Source organism: Phocoena phocoena, chromosome 16 (genome assembly GCF_963924675.1).
Source record: "Phocoena phocoena chromosome 16, mPhoPho1.1, whole genome shotgun sequence".
NCBI lineage: Eukaryota > Metazoa > Chordata > Mammalia > Artiodactyla > Phocoenidae > Phocoena > Phocoena phocoena.
This window is the reverse complement of record NC_089234.1, coordinates 60,521,325-60,541,830: the sequence shown is the minus strand read 5'-3', so window position 1 is coordinate 60,541,830 and position 20,506 is coordinate 60,521,325. Positions and strand designations below refer to the sequence as shown.

Below are 20,506 nucleotides of genomic sequence, written 5' to 3'. Positions count from 1 at the left end.
CCATTGTAATACTATCTTATGAAGTCCCTGGTCTTCTGAAATTACTACAGTTGCCCAATAAAGAGTTTGGAAAGGCACTAACAAGATACCCATCAATAAGATAATAGCTCTTTCCAGATCCCTGAAGGTCAAAATGTTTCCCACACTCCTCCAATGGGACCTGCCTTCTGTAGCACCTTCAAGCTGGGTCAATATTAGCCCTGGGCTTAAATCAATAACAGTCCAGGACTGTTAGTTAATCCAATAGTAAAGCTATTTAGGAGGGAAAATCCAAATTTCCAGATGAGGGAGAAAAGAGCTGTAGAAAATGGACAATAACTATTGTTTATAAAGAAGAAAAGGTTTTCCTAAATTTTGAGGGACTTACTGGCAGGTCAGCCTTGAAAGGGGCCCCAAAGCTGCTGGGTGTATCTGATAAATGGTACATATGTTTCATGCTTTTCTTCTGTTTGTATTTAATATTTAGCAATACAAAATGGAGGAAGGAACCTCAGTTTCCAAACAAGAAACTTAAATTTAACCACATCTTTAAAACCATTTAATCTCATTTCTAGATGACCTCACAAACATAAAAAGACAAACATACAAAGATGTTCAATCCAGGATTATTTATAATAGCCAAACCTGGAAACCAAATCAAGGTCCATTAGTTAGGGATCAACAAGTTAAATTATAATACATACAACAGGCTATGGTACAGACATTAAAAGTAATGTAGATCTGTATCTACTGACAACTAATGTGATCCACTACATATTACTGGGTAAGACAAGCTCATTATAGAAAACCATGTATCACTTGATCCCATTTGAAAGGAAGTGACAGTATAGTGCAGCAGTTCTCAAACTTTCTGGTCTCAGGAGTCCTGTACACTGAAAGATTACTGAGGACCCCAAAGAACTTTTGTTTTTGTTTATGTGAGATATACAGTATAGACATTGATATACTGTACTTGAAAATAAAACTAAGCCTGCCTCTCAATTTTTCTGTGAACCTAAAACTGCTCTAAAAAATCTTTCAAAAAAAACTTAATTAAAAAAGTGTATTTAAAAATAACGATACCAAACCCATATTAACAAAATAACATATTTTATGAAAAAACTTATATTTTCCCTACCCCCCCACACACCAAATTAATAAGAGTAGTCGTATTGTTACTGTTTTACACTTTGGCAAATCTCTTTAATGTCTGGCTCAAAAGAAGAAAGGTAGATTACCTTCTGCATTATAACAAGTGTATTAGTTTGTTAGGGCTGCCATAACAAAATACCACAGACTAGGTGGCTTAAACAACAGCATTTATTTTCTCAATAAATTCTGGAGGCTAGAAGTCCAAGATTAAAGTGTTGGCAGACTTGGGAATTCCCTGGTGTTCAGTGGTTAAGACTCCCTGCTTTCACTGCCAAGGGCCTGGGTTCAATACCTGGTCGGGGAACTAAGATCCCACAAGCAGCAAAGCACGGCCAGAAAAAAAAGGTGTTGGTAGACTTGGTTTCTCCTGTCTCTTCCTGGCTTGCAGATGGCTGCCTTCTTGCTGTCATACATGGTCTTTCCTCTGTGCATGCACATATCTGATGTTTTTCTTTCTTTCTTTTTTGGTTGTCAAATGATCCTTTATTGAAATATTTTCCTTTGCTGTCCTTAACTAGCTGGGCATTCCACTGCACCACTGTTGATGTCATCCATGATGTCACGAGGGTGGCAGCCATCAACATTGCAGTCCACAGACTGTGGAGTCCCTGGGATCTCTTTAATGGTTCCAGACAGTTCTTGAGCTAAAAATAAGTGCCACATCTGTTGGGCAGTGTTGACAATCTCATCAAAAATTGTATGTCCACTGTGCTTAATGTTCTGCTTCTTTCTGTCTCTTGGCCATTCCTTGAAGGCTTTGATGATCAGGGCAGAGGCAGAAGGAACTTCCTCAGTCTGGCCCTGTCTGTTCTGAATTGGTCGGTTTCACTGTCATTCTCGGACCCTTCCAATCACCAGTTACTAGGCAATATTATCAACCAAACTTTTTTGGAGACAGACCCAGGGAGATGATCTCCGTAGTCAGGGGTCCGATGTTTCTTTGTGTGTCCAAATTTCCTCTAGTTATAAGGACATCAGTCAGAGTGGCTTAGGGCCCACCCTAACAGCCTCAGCCTCATTTTAACTTAATCACCTCTTTAAAGGCCTTATCTCCAAACAGTCACATTCTGAGGTACTAGGGGGTGAGTGCTTCAACATATGAATTCTCAGGGGACACAATTCAGCCCATAATAGTAGCTATAATGGGAAGTAGCTAGTAAAAGCACAGCAGAAGTATTGAGAGCAAACTGAGTTTCTCTCTAAAAACATGTATCTATAACCTAAACCTACCAACTTACAAAATTCTAGAAAACACAAAAATATACAAACATATATTCTATTAACCATTAGTGTGATGATGTTACCATATCATATAGCCTCTGGAAAACTCCACTGTACACTCAGGAGAGAATCAGAGTGAAAAAGGCTAATTATGCCTTAATATTTTTATGAAAATAGTAGGACATTCCCACCCCTCCAAAGGATCTCAGGGACTCTGAGGGGTACAAAGACCACATTTTAAGAACCACAGATACAAGCACTATGACCTCAGGCAAATTTCTTAACCTTGTTAAGCCTCAGTTTCTAAAATGAGGTTAATGATAACACCAACTTAAGAGGGCTTGTAAAGATTTAATGAATAAATACCCATTATTCACAAATAAATGACAAATGTGAGCATTCTGCTAATATTAGCTGTTATCATTTGTGAAAAATACTTAGCAACATGATTCATGTGCTTAAATGCATAGGAAGTAGTAACCTCTGGATGAGGAAATTTATTTTTTAAACAAATATTTAAATTGAAGCATAACACTGGAAAAAGCATAAGACAAAGTAGATAGCTTGATGATTTTTCACACAGTAATCTTATTTTACCTTTGTTTGAGAGATCATTTTATTAATAACAACAAAAAAGTTATTGATAAACAACCACAACAGCAGCCCCTTTTCTCACCTATAGCATCCTTGGGTTTTGCTACCCATCTCCCTGTAAGCATCAAGACAGAATCTGAGAAGTGTTCCTTAACTCAATACCCCTCTGGTACCATCAGGTTCTCTTTGGCACAAGGAAAAGCGCACAGTGCAAGAGCAAACCTGAACCAAGCTTTGTGTCATTATGAAGCTGGATTGTCATCCGTGTCCAATTTAGTAAACTCTGAAGTTCACTTAAAAAATAACCATTATAGGACTTCCCTGGTGGTCCAGTGGTTAAGAATCCGCCAATGCAGAGGACACAGGTTCAAACCCTGGTCCGGGAAGATCCCACATGACATTGGGCAGCTAAGCACATGCACCACAACTACTGAGCCTGCACTCTAGAGCCCACGAGCCGCAGCTACTGAGCCCGCACCCCACAACTACTGAAGCCTGCACACTGCAACTACTGAGCCAACGCATTGCAACTACTGAAGCCCACACGCTCTGGGGCCCGTGTGCCACAACTACTGAGTCGCGTGCTGCAACTACTGAAGCCTGCACGCCTAGAGCCCGTGTTCCGCAACAAAGAGAAGCCACCGCAATGAGAAGCCCGTGCACTGCAACAAAGAGTAGCTCCCACTCGCCCCAACTAGAGAAAATCCCACGTGCAGCAATGAAGACCCAACGCAGCCAAAAATAAGTAAATAACCATTATAAGAAACATTTGTCATGTTTCTACCAAGGGTATAGAGTTCATTTGGGGGTAACTCATTGTGCCCCTTCAAAAAAACACCAATATTATTCTCCATAACAAAGTTCCGTATATAATAACACAGATCTTGTGTAATAATCATGGTGAGAGATTTTTTTCCCCTTCTCCTCTTAGAGGAGTTGAGGGTGAATTCAGTGCCTCAAAAACCAACTGGAGTGATGTTAGGTGCAATTTAACTCTATTTCAGTGCAGAATGAACTGCAAAGTGGTAATACTAAGGGAGACTGGATTATAAGCACAGAAGTAAATCCTCCATCCTTGACCCCATTACAGTTTGTTGAAAGGGGACCTGAAATCTTGAAAAATTCTTTTAGCTCCATCAAAAATTATTTGCTCTCTAACACTGTTGCTCTTCTCTAAAAGTTCTACATCAAAACTACCTGCTACTCCCCCTTCTACAACAGTAAAGTGTATTTTCTTTAGAGCTACATTGTCTCAAAAATTTGTCTATTGGCTTCTAGAAAGAAAACTTAAAACATAAAAATTTTTTCCCAATTCTACCAATACCTACAAACTTACAAAACAAACAAAAATACATAAGCACACACTCTATTAACCATTAGAGTGATGATGTCACCATATCACATAGCTGCTGGAAAACTCCACTTTACAAGTATCAGAGAATGACAGTGAAAAAGACAAACAACTTGTGAAAAATTACTTGTGAAAAATTACAGTATGATAAGTCCTTAAACGCATAGTTACCTCTAAATACTAAATAATAGAATTTCTAATTCTGTTAAGAATTTAGCATTTGATATATAAAGTTACATTTTCCAAAGACAAAAATTTTTTCCTAAAAACGTTAAGTCATACCTCTGATACTCAAAAGAAGACATCTTTACTTCCTGGTCAAGGTTGCCCAACGGCAGCTGTCAGAAAGAAATCAGTAAGACAGAAGCGGGACCAAGAAGAGATGAGGGCACTGAATTTCAGTCAACTCTGCTATTCAGTACTACCTCTGGGAGCGCTCATTCCCATATGCCATTTAACAATCAGAGGTGAGTGAGGTAAAAGCTCAACTTAAATTAAAAAATGAATATTACCAGTAGAAAGCTTTTTTGGGAAAAAGCAACCCTTTTTTTGTGTGGGGGGGTGGGGAAAAGCAAGCACCAATATGTAACTCCTGGATGAAAAATATGCTATGCTATTGAATAAGTGATGGCAGCAATGTATCCCAACACACACTGACTAAGGGGGTCAAACTGAAACTATATAATAATACTAAAAGAAAAACACAGTTACTTTAGAAATTCATTTATTCACAAATGATCTGTGCAGTCACACTGATAGATCTCTGAGTGTTATACACAGCCCTTACCATGCCGTGGCCTTATTAACACACGGGATTCAGAATCATACTTCTCAAATAGAAAGTAAGAATCAAGATTAAGACTAAGCAATGAAGGAAAAAGAGAGGCCATGGAGGGAGAAAGGCTGTGAAGGGGGTAGAGATGAGAGGTAACAACAGTGAGGCTGGAGCTCCCCAGCAGAGAGTGTGGCAGGACTGATGGGTGGGGCAAACCTGTGCTGGGAGCTCCCTCCCTTTGCTGGTCTGCAGCAAAGGAGGAGTGAGTGCCTTCTGTGGCTGACACTCTCCCAGGGAACTCTGCATAGTCCTGATGGTATCACCATTGCTTTGATTGCTGCTGCCCTGAGAAGTAAACAGAAAAGAGCTACAATACTGCAGCTCCATCCGTGGCATGGGAAGGCAAGGGTTAGGGTAGGGTGAAGGAACAGGAATCTAAGAAATATAAAAGGTATCAACTTCAGAAGAAAAAGGACAGATCAAAGTAAAAGGTAAAAACTTTACCAGTTATTTTGCTAAAGTTTAAATTCTAAGTAGTAAAGGAATTGAAAGCAGGGTCTCAGATATTTGTACACCCATGTTCATAGGGCATTATTCACAACAGCCAAGAAGTGGAAGGAACCCAAGTGTCCATCGATGGAAGACTGGATGAACAAAATGTGGTTCAGTCGGCCCTCCATATCCATGGGTTCCACATCCGTGGAGTCAACCAACTGCAGACCAAAAATATTGAGAAAAAAAATTACAGAAAGTTACAGAAAGGAAAACTTGAATTTACTGTGTGCCGGCAAATATTTACATGGCATTTACATTGTGTTTGGTATTATAAATAACTTAGAGATGATTTAAAGTATACAGGAGGGTATACATAGGTTATATGCAAATATTATGCCATTTTATATAAGGGACTTGAGAATCCACAGATACCAAGAGAGGTACTGAAACCAAAGGAAACCGAGGGATGAGTGTATATACATCAGATGGAATATTACTAAGCCTTAAAAAGGAAGGAAGTCCTGACACATGCTACAAAATGGATGAACCTTGAGGACATTATGCTAAGTAGAATAAGCCAGTCACAAAAAGACAAATACTGTATGATTCCACTTATATGAGGTATCTCAAGTACTCAAATCCATAGAAAGAGAAAGTAGAATGGTGGTTGCCAGGGGCCTGTAGGGGTGGGGGGGGAAGAAGAGTTGCTTAAATGGGTACAGAGTTTCAGATTTGCAAGACAAAGAAGTTCTAGAGATATTTCACAACAATATGAATATACCTAACACTACCAAACTGTATATTTGAAAATGGCTTAAGATGGTAAAATTTAGGTTATGTGTGTTTTACCACAATAAAAAACAAATTCTGGGTATTGATTAAAAGGGGGAAGGAAAAAATACAAACCTTCTACAATCTGTAGATATTATCTAGGTGGAGAGATTAATAAGATCACACACCTGTAATTCTCTTTTAAAGTATTAATATAAGTTTAAATGGTTGAGGCAAAATCAGTAGGTATATAAGAAATAATGCAAATCTGAGCTCCACTGGGCTTCAGAGGTACATTTTCAGAGAAGAGCTTTGGAAAGAGAGGTAGACCCTGTGAAAGACGAACAAGCTAAGGGTTACAGTCGTATGTTCTCCCTGTGCTCACAACCATCTCGCTGACAGTGCAATGACTGTGGACCACCATTAGACACCATGGTATCCTTGGGGAATCACCCAGGAAAGTTATCACCCAAATTTCCACATCCCTCCTTGGCAATTAAAATGATGATACTTTCCCTCAGCACCTTGTGAGGATGTTTAATTTCCAGTGTTTCCCAAGATCCACCTCAGGAGAAGTCAATTTGTCCACAGGAGGCATAGTTTCCAAAGCTGTCTACTGTGAACCTCTGAGAGATGTGAATTGAATTGAGCTTTAGGGTACCAAAGCAGAAGTTCTCAAATAGCTGAAAAGGAAGAATAAAAACTCAGAGTGAATATCCAAAGAATATCATAGATGAAAACATTAAACATCGGATTCTCTTGTAAAAACACCACAACAATCCCGACAAATCTCCTGTGCTTTCTTCTCAGTATTTATTCTGAAAAATGATCCTGGAGAGGAGGGATAGGAGCGGGAGTGAGAAAAGAACAGTAGCTCTTCGTTGATTAATTGAAAAGCCTCCTCTGACAAAATGCACTAGAGAAAGAGGTCTGAGAAGTCAACTCCAAAATGTATCTAGTGAGCAGATATGACCAGGAACTTGTAACAAACATCCTAGGGCCATACCCTGATCCATAGGGCCTAACAAAGCTGCTTCTATGACTTTCAGTTACTGACCATGCAGGATGTTAGTTTTGTTACAGCCAGGATAAAATTTGATATATTCCCCCACCTCATCAACAACATTTATTAGAAACACTGACTAAAATAAACAGTAGATAAGGTTCCTGCCCTACAAATAATTCTGATAACCCAGTGAGGAGTACAGAACACTTTCGCACAAAAAACAGCTAGAGGAACACTTCTATTGAATGATATAACAAATACAAATGATAATATTTATCAAAAGCCTTTCATTAGACTTTGGATTCAAGCCAGCGTCCTAAAGTAAATGCTCTTTACTACAATTCTTTATTTAAAAAGCTTTCAACTTTGTCAGAGGGAGGGATGAGCCACACTCAGAAAGACCTGCTTTTGTGATCAGCACATTTACAAGGCAGAATGCAAAATGACATCAGAATTCATTTGAGGAAAATTAAGCCACACTGCTTAGATAATGAGTGTCAAAGAGTAAAGAGCTGACCTTCCTCTGTTAGGATGGAAGAGCTGCTCTTTCTTAAAATGCCAGCACAATCCTGAGAAAGCCTTTCAGTACGTGAACCAACAATGCTTGAGTAGAACCTAAAGCTGAGACCTTTGCACGTTAGCAACTGACTGTCTTGTCTCTTCACTTATTTTTATAGTATCTCTATAGCCATGGACTTCAGCCACTGTCACCTTTCCTCTTCCTGCAATTAATGGCCTAGCGAAATGCCCGGGGTTCATTTAAAGTCTAACTTTATAAAGCCCAGTAAATACTGATTCTTCAACATGACATCAACTTGACCCCAAACATCTATTTAGAGGTTGTGTGCCGCATTGTCTTGTCTTTCAGAAAGGTGATCAGCTCTTGCCTGCATTGATTTACACAATTAACTTCTCTTCCTGGCTTCAGCAGCCTGTTCAAACCATATCCACCCTTTTGTGTAAAGAAATACAGCCCGAAATGTTTATCGGCTAATCCCTTTGCTGAACGTTAATTTGAAGTGAAAGCCATGCCAACAAGACTGACAGATTTACAGCTTTACAAACTGAAGCCTTCTAGGTACAAAGAAGACATAACCAAAGGGGCAATAAAAGACAAGGCAAAACAAAACTAAAAGGGAACTCATAATACTTTCAACAAGTTAGTTTTTAGGGATTAGCAGTCCATGGTTCTTCTCTTTGTACCTATGCTTCCAAGTGATGGAGACACCACAGCTAGGAGCTGGAAAGTACTTACCTCTGACTTCACTTTGCCTTTTAAATACTTATAACCTCCAGACGGCATGATTTGCCAGGGAGATTTCTCATGCTTTAGGTTTGAAGCAAAGAGTAAATACGGTGATAATGAAGTTAGCTGGGATGTGATTTCAAGGCAGTAATTACACAAATTAAGAGAAGACTGAACACAAATTCCCATGCTCCTTTAAGACAAGAGCAGCAGGTGGAAAGACTGAAGTCAGTCGAAACTTACGACAGGCACGTGGGAGCCAGGTGGCTATGGACAGACAACACCACCCATGGTACAAGATCATAATGGGTAAGACTCAATAAGATGAACAAGTCGAAGTACCTTCCTTGTAAACTGTAAAGCACTCCTGAAAAGTAAATAGTTCCTATGATGTTTACAACATCTCTCTGCTCTTCTTAACCGGTCCTTATTCTACCTTCATAGGCTGCCATCTTCTTCCGCACCTTTTGATAACATCATAATCAAATGGATTTCTTATCGAAAGTCCCTAGTGCAAGGCCAAGCTTCATTTTAGCCTTTCCTGTCCCCATGTTCTTGTTCTCTCTCTCTGTTTATGATGATTTAGTAACAATTTTTCATAGTTTTTTTATTGTTTAGTCATTGTTTTATCTTTAGTCTTAAGCTTCCCTTTTAGCCTTTCCTGTCCCCATGTTCTTGTTCTCTATGTTTATGATGATTTAGTAACAATTTTTCATAGTTACTTTATTGTTTAGTCATTGTTTTATCTTTAGTCTTAAGCTTCTCTTTTAGTTCTGCCAATTATTTCTGGTGACTCGTTAAAATATAAGCTCTACAGAAGAAAGATCTTTTATGCTCTTCAAAGCTGAATCCCACTATATGCTGTAACTGTATCTTTGCATATGATCAATAAGCATTTGTTGGATAAAATGACACCAAAATCGAATGTTGGAGATGTCTGTGTACTTTGTGTAGGAAAAGAGAAAACTATAACATGGCCTTGTTTAGATGGATATAAAAATCTCATTTATAGATCACCACCTAGGAATGCTTGAACAAGACTTACCCAATGGTATTACCTCTAATGTAACCTCAACTGTAACTACTTGTGAAGAAAGAATTTATAGTTATTAGTAATGGAAATTTCACATATTCCTTTAAATTTCTATGTGTTTCTTATTTGTCAAAGCCTAGTCTTAGCTCAAATTTCTGATCTAGAATGTCACTGAGCACCTGATATTATGCATTTTCATGTAAAGAGGCATATGATGTGGTGTTGTCTCCCAGGCAACTGCCATCTGGTTAGGGAGGATGGGGTATGTGTCAGAAGAGAGGCATGTTGATGACACGGGTGTGTTCACCTTGTGAAAAGTTACTGTATTATGTACTCAATTAAAGTTTACCTAAAACAATATAGGTGGCAAAGGTTAAGTGTGGGAGGAGAGGTAAAGGCAATTAATAAATGCAGCGGGAGGTAAGAAAACAATGGATGTAGAGGGCTGGGGCATCTAGAAAAGCCATCTGGAAGAGTCAGAAACTGAGCTGGGCCTTGTAGCAAGTCTAAGACTTAGTGAAGAGGAGGAGGGAGGGCAGCATGAAGGCGGAAATGGGTATATGGAGGGTCAAGTAGGCCAGGTTAGATGTCATGGAGGGTTCCTAAAAAGAAGCAGTGAGAAGACTAAGGCTAGAGACATAAGGAGAGAAAATCAGATTAAGGGGGGCCCTGAGGGTCAGGTTCAGAAGTTAGACTTCATTCTAGACGGTGGGGAAACACTGAAGGCTTCTGAGTAAGCTGGTGACCCAAGATGAAAACCAAGGGAAATTAATCTGGGTGTGGCATATTGATTGTGCTGACTGGAGAAAGGAACAAGAGAAGAAAGAAAAGGAGACCAGGGTAGCAGTTAAACTGTGAGATACTGAGTGTCTACTGACTAAAAATAGTAGTAGTGGGCCTGGAAAGATTGGAGCAGATGTTAATACTATGAATGAAACACAGAACAGACTCCGTGATTTTCTGGATGAGAGGAAGGAGATACAAAAAGAAGATGAGAAAAGTCATGGATGACAGGGTAAAGGGATATGTGAGGGTACCACTGATAGCGACAGAACATTTCTGAGTGGGAGCTATTTTATGGGGAAAAACAAAAAAAATTCAGATCTGTTTACACACTCATTCTGTGTCTTTAGCTGTGTGTCTCAAGCCCTTCTCCAACCAAGGGTCTGCCTGGTATGCTCTGAGAATATATATTAAAGACATGAAATCCGTAGCACAGTTAAGTGGAAGCACATCACCATAAACAGTTTACAACTGTCTACTTTTTAAATTGAGTAGTAGTTCTCTATGTATTAGGGAAATGAACTCTGTGTGATGAACTGCAAATATATTTTCCCCCAATTTGTCATCTGTCTTTTGACTTTACTTATGGTGATTTTTACCATGTCAATTTAAATTTTTATAAACTCAAAAATATCGTAACATTTTTAAAACAAAGTTACCTAATGCCAATATTGTTATATATTAAAAAATCAAGGTGAACAACAGATATATATGTTGACAACAACACTAATGAAGTAAAGATCATAAGAGCTAAAGTTTACTGAGCAAGCATGCATGCCAGGCATTATACTTCGGGCTCTATGTGATCATCTGACTGCCTCCTCACAACCCCAAGAAGCAGATACTATTATTAACCCCCATTTTAGGGTTGAAGCTGAAATTTAAAAGGCTAAAGTAACTTGCCCAAGAATACACAGCAAGTAAACAGTGGAAAATTGACATTCATAAAGCTGGAAAAGAAAAAGAAAAGGAAATTAAGATTCAAACCCAGCACTTATATACAAAACAGAAACAGACCCACAGACATAGAAAACAAATTTATGATTATCAAAGGGGAAAGGTGGGGGAGGGATAAATTAGGAGTTTGGGATTAACATATATACACTATTATACACAAAATAGATAGCCAACAAGGACCTACTGTATAGCACAGGGAACTACACTCGATATTGTGTGATAATCTACATGAGAAAAGAATCTGAAAAAAAAAAGATATATATGTATGTATAACTGAATCACTTTGCTGTACACCTGAAACTAACACAACACTGTACATCAACTATACTTCAATTATAAAAAGAAAAAAATATTCAAACCCAGGTAGCCTAACTCTGAAGTCTGAACTCTTTAACCTCTGTACTCTACAGCCTCTCCTTGTGGGTGATGCCCCTTAAAACCTGGCCCTGTTAAACCACGGAGATTAAGCTTGACTCACAAAACTCCCAAAGACTGAAATGAACATATTTTTTCCTTGTTATTCCTACTTTCATTGTCACTTCTTATCCTGGACCTCGTTTAAGAATCAGATGGCTATAGTTCAGCTAGAAGAATTTTAATTGAATTCTGGATGAAAATAAGCACAAATCAACTAAATGGCTCCATTTAATTAGGTACCTGAATGGAGAAGAGGAAAAAGCTTAAACTACACGTTTAAAAAAAGAAACTTGGTTGTTCTTTATAGGCTAAAGTAGTTCAAGAAGAGCAAAGTGGTCTATTGTTTAGAAAATAAAAGACCTAACAGGAAAAATTTAAATTAAAAAAGAACCATGGCAAGGTATTTAAATCATATTGAGTTTTTTCCCCTCACTGTTGTTTTATAACAATTCCTTGGGGATTTTGAAACCTAAACCTTTTTCTTTCTGAAAACATTTCTCTCTGATGCACACACAGAGCCCTGTTGTGTTGGAAGCCAGCATTTTTTAAAGCCTGTCGTAAAGGAACAAAACAATGAACAGCTGCACGAAACTACAAATATTTGATAAGGAAACAAACATAGAATTTAAGACTGCCAATATTTGTGATATCACTTGTAAGTAATAAGTACTGATTTGGACAATTTAAGAAAATTTAAAACCCAAGTTAAGTGTTAAGTATGACATTTGAAAACTGTTAAGCATACAGCTGCTATCCTTTATTGACCACTCACAGTTATCTTCAGAAAATTAAAGTTTTCCTATTACCAAGAGACAAATGTGGACCACCAAGATGAAAGGTTTTTAGTCAAAACCAAAGCTTCCCTGACAGAATCTCGAGACAAAGATCTAACCATCCTGCTGTCCCTTGCTCACATGATCTGTGAAGCCTACCATTTTTAGTTTGTACATGTTTGTTTCCTAGGGAGAACACAGAAGAAATTACTGATTTTTGGTAGTGTAGTGGTATACACTGAAAGAAAACAAAAAGCAAGATTTAAGGGCTAACTGTGGTCATTTTCCCTTGCATTCATTTCAGACCTTCTACTCCTTCCTCTCAGGCTCTATGAAACAACCATAAAAGACCAGAAATAATTCCACATGTGACTAGGCTGCAAAGATGAGCCTCAAAATCTCAGCGAGAGTTAGGGAGGAGAGTAAAGAGGAACCTCCTAATATCTGTGACCTCAAGCTACAAAACTGAATGAATGGCCAATCCTCAACAGCATAATGACAGACATGTTGGGGATCCCTGTCCATTGGGCTTCCCAAATGAGGCTCGCTCTCTTTCTTCAATCTTAGACAAAGTAGTGGTCACTCTCTTCAAAGATCTCTCCTTTAAGAAAATCTATTTCTTGTGCTGGGTGGCCTCAGTGAACTATCTGGTATCTGATTTGACTTCAAAAAGAGGAAATTCAGTTTTGAAGTCTAAAATGAAGATTCGAAATATGTAAGTCCTGGCAAAATAAATGAAAGCAAAAATGAACGAATGGGATCTAGTTAAATTTAAGAGCTTTTGCACAGCAAAGGAAACCAGTGACAAAATGAAAAGACAACCTAATGAATGGGAGAAAATATTTGCAAATGATATGGCTGACAAGGGGTTAATAGCCATACTATACAAACAGCTCATACAGTTCAATAACAAAAAAACCCAATTAAAAAATGGGCAGAAGACCTGAACAGACATTTTCCCAAAGACATACAGATGGCTAAAAGGCACATGAAAAGATGTTCAACAACGTTAATTATCAGGCAAATGCAAATCAAAACAACAATAAGATAACACCTCACACTTGTCAGAATGGCTATCATCAAAAAGTCTATAAATAACAAATGTTGGTGAGGATGTGGAGAAAAGGGACCCCCTCTACAAGGGAACCCCTCTACAAGGGAACCCCCCTGTAAACTCGTGCAGCCACTATGGAAAACAGTATGGAGGTTCCTTATAAAACTAAAATAGAGTTACCATATGATCCAGCCATTCCACTCCTGGGGATATATGCCCCCCAAATTTCAAAACACTAATTCAGAAATATATATGTACCTTAATGTTCACAGCAGCACTATTACATCATAGCCAAGATACGGAAGCAAACTCTATCTATCAGCAGATGAATGAATAAAGAATGTGGTATATACATATATTTGTGTGTGTGTGTGTGTGTGTGTGTGTGTGTGGTATATACAGGACTATTACTGTGCCATAAAAAAGAATGAAATTCTGTTATTTTCAACAATGTGGATGGACCAAGAGAGTATTATGCTTAGTTAAATAAGTCAGACAGAAAAAGACAAATACTATATGTTATCACTTATATGTAAAATCTAAAAAATAAAAGAAATGAATGCACATAGCAAAACAGAAAAAGACTCACAGATATAGAAAACAAACTAGTGGACAGCAGTGAGGAGAGGGAAGTGGGGAGGGGTAAGATAGGAGTATGAGATTAAGAGACACAAAATACTATGTATAAAATAGATAAGCAACAAGGATATATTGTACAGCATAGGGAATTACAGCCATTACTTTGAAATAACTTTTTTTTTTTTTTTTGGCCGCACCATGTGGCATGCGGGATCTTAGTTCCCCCACCAGGATCAAACCCATACACCCTGCAGTGTAAGCATGGAGTCTCAACCACTGGACCACCAGGGAAGTCCTAAAATAACTTTAAATGGAGCATACTCTATAAAAATACTGAATCACTCTGCTGTACACCTGAAACTAATACAATATTGTAAATCAACTATACAGTTTATTTATTTATTTATTTATTTTTGGCTGCGTTGGGTCTTCATTGCCGTGCGCAGGCTTTCTCTAGTTGCAGTGAGCAGGGGCTACTCTTCATTGCGGTGCACGGGCTTCTCATTGCGGTGGCTTCTCTTCTTGCAGAGCACGGGCTTCAGTAGTTGTGGCTCGCGGGCTCTAGACCGCAGGCTCAGTAGCTGTGGCGCACGCGCTTAGTTGCTCCGTGGCATGTAGGATCCTCCCGGACCAGGGATTGAACCCATGTCCCCTGCATCGGTAGGCAGATTCTTAACCACTGCACCACCAGGGAGGTCCTTATACAATTTTTTTAAAATGTTAAGTCCTATGAAATTTATAGTCATTCCTGGTATGTGCAAGTTAAACTAACCCTTAGTACATAATCTGGTACAAATGAAAGTAAGTACTGGTGTTCAATTAATGCAAGGATTTAGAAGGATGCAGCGGGTCCTGTTTCTCCCCCAAGAAGGGATTATTTCTATTGTTTTCATGTATGGCAATTAGACTTCTGAAACCTAAAGTAAACAGGAATGGCAAACGCATGCTACTTTGAAGTTTTCCCAGTGTTTTTCTTCTATAATCTGTTTTACCAACTTCTATTTCTCACAATTACCCCCTGTTTACAGATAAAAGTAACAGTAATAACACTATTTTGTACTTAATAATAATGCTCCCCCACCTACCTCCCTACCAGGGATGGTATGAGGATGAATGGAAGACAGTCTGACAAGCACTTTGAGCTCTTTGGAAGGTACTCCCACAGAAAGCCTTGCTGAGGCTAAATAACACCTTTCATCTAAGGATCTAAAAAGTATCTCACAAAGCCCAGCTCATTAACCCTTCAAAAAAATCACTGTGACATAAACCCAAGCTCAGCATTATTATCCCCATTTAAAAGATAAGAAACAGAGACAGGCTAGGACCACTAACATTGTGATATAAATTTAAGAGTTCCTGGGACCAGGCCTAGAACACAGGCCAGTAGAAGGCCATGTCCACATGGCAGTGTGCATTTGTCTCACAATCTGAATAACAAATCTGTACCAAAGAATGCCAAGTGGGGAAGAAGTCCTATCCTTGGGCTATGCATATGCAATCAGACAGCAAAGGAAGCGTCCACTTGGTTTTGTGGCCAAGAAAGATAAGTAATGTGAAAAAACTATAATCACAGCCCTTGGAAGATTCTAATTGAAAAACAACAAAACAAATAATGGTATATTTCAGAAGCATTCTTCACAAAATTGTACCTCCAGGTACAAAAATGATAAGACTTTAGGTAGTAAACAGAAAGATATGGACAACAGCCTAAAAATATAATAGACTTGAAAACTATCACAGCTCTTCATATGTCATATTGCCAATGTCACTTAGAATTAGGATCACAAGTAAGTTTTTTCCTTTCCCACAGGTAAGTTTTGTTGGTTAAAACTCCCCAAACCTAAAAAAATGATTCTGAGTTTCTGCCAAGGTACCAGGCAATTCAAATTCTCAAGCCTTCCCATACCTTGCATTTTTCTTCTGGCTACGTGCAAGATTACTCTTGAAGAGAGCAAATATGAGAGATGTGAAGAGACAAGAAGGAAAATGGTGATCTAACACATCAGGTCAAAAACACCTTCCATCTACTTGAAACTATTTACACAGGCTGCACTCACATTGATTCTTTCTAAATCGTCACAAAAGAACACAATGGAGCCTATTCACACTAAGGTAAGCCATGCCACTCTACGTATACACAAACATACCCAACTTCACCTGGAAACCAAAGGTAGAAACTTCTTTTCTATTGAAGAGAGAGATCAAAACAGTTCTTAGGGCAAACTAGACTTCAATGCTTTCCTATCAATAACCACATAGCTACTCTCTCCCTCAATTTTTCCACCTTTGAACAGGGACAATACCTTACAAGGATATTCTGCAGTTACAGGAAGATAAATTATCAGATGGAATTTTGAGCTCTATTATTGTCACTCACCAACTATAACATCCAATGCATCATTACATGACAAAAAGCAGCTTCCTTAAAAGAAAAAAAGAAAAGGTCTAGAAGGAACTCTGATAGCTTACAGTCTCTGCAGTCATCAACTGGTTTCACAGGGCTATATTTTTAAAGAATGGAATAGAAACATCTACTTCAGAATAAAAGACAATGTGATTGTTAGGTGGTTACTATCCTAGAGTCATCTCCAAATACAGCCCTAACTCCGCCTGAGATACCACATCTAATCTGAAACCTCAAACTGCAGTGATCAGTGGTGAGAGAGCCAATAATGATAGCTAATAATAGCCAATAAAAATAGGACATAATGTACTTCCAAAAGGCCGAGGGCACCTCAGATCAAGGGAGCAAGTCAAGGCCAGTCTGTGGGAGGAGTAATTCTTATCATCAATTACCTCTAAAAGGAAAGAGCAAGAAGAATGTAATCAGTGTATCAGCTATGATTTTTCAACCTATCAGCACATCACTCCTGCTTTGGGCATCTCCATTAAAACAGTACCAAAAAGCTCGCATGTCACCAGAGCCTAAGTCTGCCCACTGACTGCAGTGGCATAGGAACATTATCAAGCCGCTCACACAGAATGGGAACGTGAACTTCCCTCTTTGATTCTGCTCTCCCAAACCACCTGCCTCTCTCAGCTGCAGAGAGCACAAGGAATGTTATAGGCCCGACCTGAAGAGGCGCCAGGCAGAAGCCAAACAGCCAGGGAATGAAGGCTTTAACACCTCCTTCAAACAATCACGCAGGGTTGCACTTTTGGATGTTTGCCCTGAGCCTCACTGCTGACGTGAGGATTATCAAGTTTAAGGCTCTGCTGGTAAGGTCAAATGACCTATTAGAGAGTGAATTAAAACTGCTATATACAAACAGGATGCCAGGCAGTTCTGCTGAGCACCTCAATACTCAAAATGCCAAAGGACTTCCCCTCCCTGCAGAGTCTTTCAGTTTTAAAAAGTAGCAATAAAAAAATGTGGGTGGAAGTAGGAGACAGGAGAGAAGAGGCTGTGCTGACATGGCTGAAGAACCCAGACCTCATCTCAGCACACAGCAGCACGCTCTGCTGGTTTCCACAGCAGCAGGTAGAATTAGCATCAGAGATGGGCTGCTGGGAGTTGAGTTTGCTGCAAAATTTCTTCCAGAAAAAGCCCTGCCTTCAGGCATGGATATTACTGCTTCACTAGGGAAAAACTGCCCCAGGTGGCTGCTGGCTAGCAGGGTCTCTTCAATGCCCTAAGCCTGTGACCACCAACCCTAGGGGCAGATGCCCTTTCAGAACTAATCTAGATAATGTTTCTGCAGATAAATTCTTTCCCTCAGAAGGAGACTGCTTGATGCTCATTCAAATCTGTTACCACTCTTACTTTCAGTTTGGTCATCTTCCCTCAGGGATTACTCATAATTGTCCCTCAAACAATAGCAACAGGAGGTAAGTGTTTGATCTCTGTATTATATATGAGACAGGAAGTGCAAGTCAGCAAAAAGGAGCAGAGATGATTTCTGCTCAGCCTGGGGGTCGCTAGGCAAATGGCTTTAGGGAGGCAGGGCACAAAGAGGCTGACTAGTGTGCCAAGTGACAAATTCAGAACAAGAACAGTGAGAAAAGAGGAAAGGTCATCAGGTGCAGCCACCTCCACTCCAACTTTTCCAACAGGAGAACAGCAACAAGAAAAGTTAAAGAGCAAATCAGATGTCCCTTGGCAACATCAGGCACCGGCAAGAGCATATATACATATAAATAAGAGCTGTCCAAAAAATAGCTGTTTGAAATGCTTCCTTGTAAGGTGAGAGAGAGGTTGCCACATGTTATCTTAGATTTTCAACTAAGTCATCTCATCTTATTAGACAACGAGACGTGAAATATTTATTTTGTCCTCTTTCAGGACCACAGGAAACCTGCCTTCAGTAGCACCACTGGAACATTATCTATTATGACACACACTTACTTACTTGCCTGTAATCCAGCCCAGATGACCTCCTTCCCCTCTGCAAAGGTGTGGGCTAAATGTCAGACAAAAGGCCCTGGAAGAGGGATAGGGTTATCATCCCCACACACACCACAGGAGTTGCAAGACCTCTACAATTTAACAAACTGGTATCAATGTTTTAACCTACAACTGAGAGTGCAAACTTTGAACTGGAATTCTGGTTTACTTACATCTTGTTTTTCTACTTTTATTTTGTAATAATAATGTTCATCTATGAGCATTAGTTCTAAAACTGTTTCACCATTGAGATATGGGAAAGAGGACATGATTTCTTAAGAAATTGTCACAGCTTCATCACATGGTGAAGTTCACTCTCACTTCTTTTCTCTTTCCACAATGTCCTCTAACATTTGGAATAACACTTAGACATTGCTGGCACCAAGCCACCTAATCTAATATGGTTTCATTTGGCCTGGTCTCTAAACAATAGGCTGTCTCAAAGAATACAGTGCCCTGTCACCATCTCTAGGTGCAGATTTATATTTGGTTACTGGTGTGTTTACACTGTAGCTAAAAAACCACAATGGAATATATACATACAATGGAATATTACTCAGTCTTAAAAAGAAACTAAATCCTGATACATGCTACAATGTGTATGAAACTTGGAAACATTATATAACTGAAATAAGCCAGAATCAAGGTAAATACTGTATAATTCCACTTATATGTGGTACCTATAGAGCCAAATTCATAGAGACAGAAAGTAGAATTATGGTTGCCAAGGGCGGAGGGGAGGGGAGAATGAAGAGTTACTGTTTAATGGGTACACAGTTTCAATTTGGGATGGTGAAAAAGTTCTGGAGATGGATGGTGGTGATGGTTATACAACAATGTGAACGTGCTTATTAATGACACTGAATTATACACTTAAAGTGGTTAGAATGGTAAATCTATGTCACGTATATTTTACCACAACTTAAAAAAAAAAACAGACTGAAGTGAACCATAATCCAACTCCCTTCAGTTGTGAACTACACCCAAAATGATACACTAGACTCCTACAAATGAATATATAAAAGAAATAAATATTCCCCACAATAGTAACAGGCATCTTGTCAAAAGAGTTCATAGGAATGGGATCAGAGGGACCAAACAATCGAATATTTATCCCCATCCCCCACAAATGCACCAAGCACATAGCTTAGTGTTTTATCTTCAGCAGGTATTCAATAAAATACTTTTCATCCTGATAAAAACCAGAAATGATTTGAAGAAAAGTAATTTTAATCTCATAATTCTTTTTTACTCTTATTGTCTTTGCCTATTTCTTGTCTTTGTGTTAGGTTAGACTTTCCAAACCCATCATTCCCTGCCTGAGCAAAGACAAGGCATGAAGTATCCCAGTACCACTGCAAAGATGAATAACCAATAAACATAAATTCAAAAGAGAGTGAAGGGAGAAAAAAAAACATCTTGTATGAACAGAGCAACAGACCAGGGAGGGTGCATCTTTCTAGAACAGATGTTGGCTCTATCAAAAATCAGCCAACTGTTCATTTTCCAGTTTCATTTTAACGATGGTTGTGCCTCACTGACAGTCATATCTTTAGTTGCTCTCATCAGTGTTTTAAGATTTCACTTTCCAGGCAAAGTGACACATAAAACAAATTCAGAGGATAAGTTTTGGTGAAATACTGCTTGGATGTGAATCTTCCCCTGCCCCCAACCCAATAATCTAAAACAAGATAGTACCAAACCAAACTGAAGCATTTCAAACTGCACTTTTCCTTATATATCTGATGCTCTAAGAAATTGCTCAATCACCTGTCAGAAGTCTTTCAGATTTTTAACACTTAATACGTTATTTCTATTACTAGCAAAATATGAAAAGCCCCTAATGATTTCCTGCATCTCCCATTTGCTCAAGTTTTGTTTTGTAATCATCAAGAATGGAGGCAGACTGTGAAAGTGGAAAAGGGGGGAAATGTAC

General features: G+C 38.9%; 1 protein-coding gene across 3 annotated transcripts in view; it reads right to left on the bottom strand.

Moving 5' to 3' along the window:
• Positions 1–5,007: 5,007 nt before the first annotated feature.
• The window catches only part of ASCC1 (activating signal cointegrator 1 complex subunit 1), a 92,007-nt gene continuing 76,508 nt past the window's right edge, over positions 5,008–20,506 (bottom strand). Inside the window, exons 10-11 of one of the 3 annotated variants that reach the window (XM_065893845.1) lie at positions 6,863–7,021; positions 5,008–5,417 (exon numbers count right to left, since the gene is read on the bottom strand). In XM_065893845.1, coding sequence (XP_065749917.1) covers positions 6,905–7,021 — 117 coding nt within the window. In that variant the 3' untranslated portion in view covers positions 5,008–5,417; positions 6,863–6,904. Of the gene's footprint in view, positions 5,418–6,862; positions 7,022–20,506 lie in introns of those variants that run through there. The other 2 variants (XM_065893844.1, XM_065893846.1) reach the window with 2 other exon arrangements.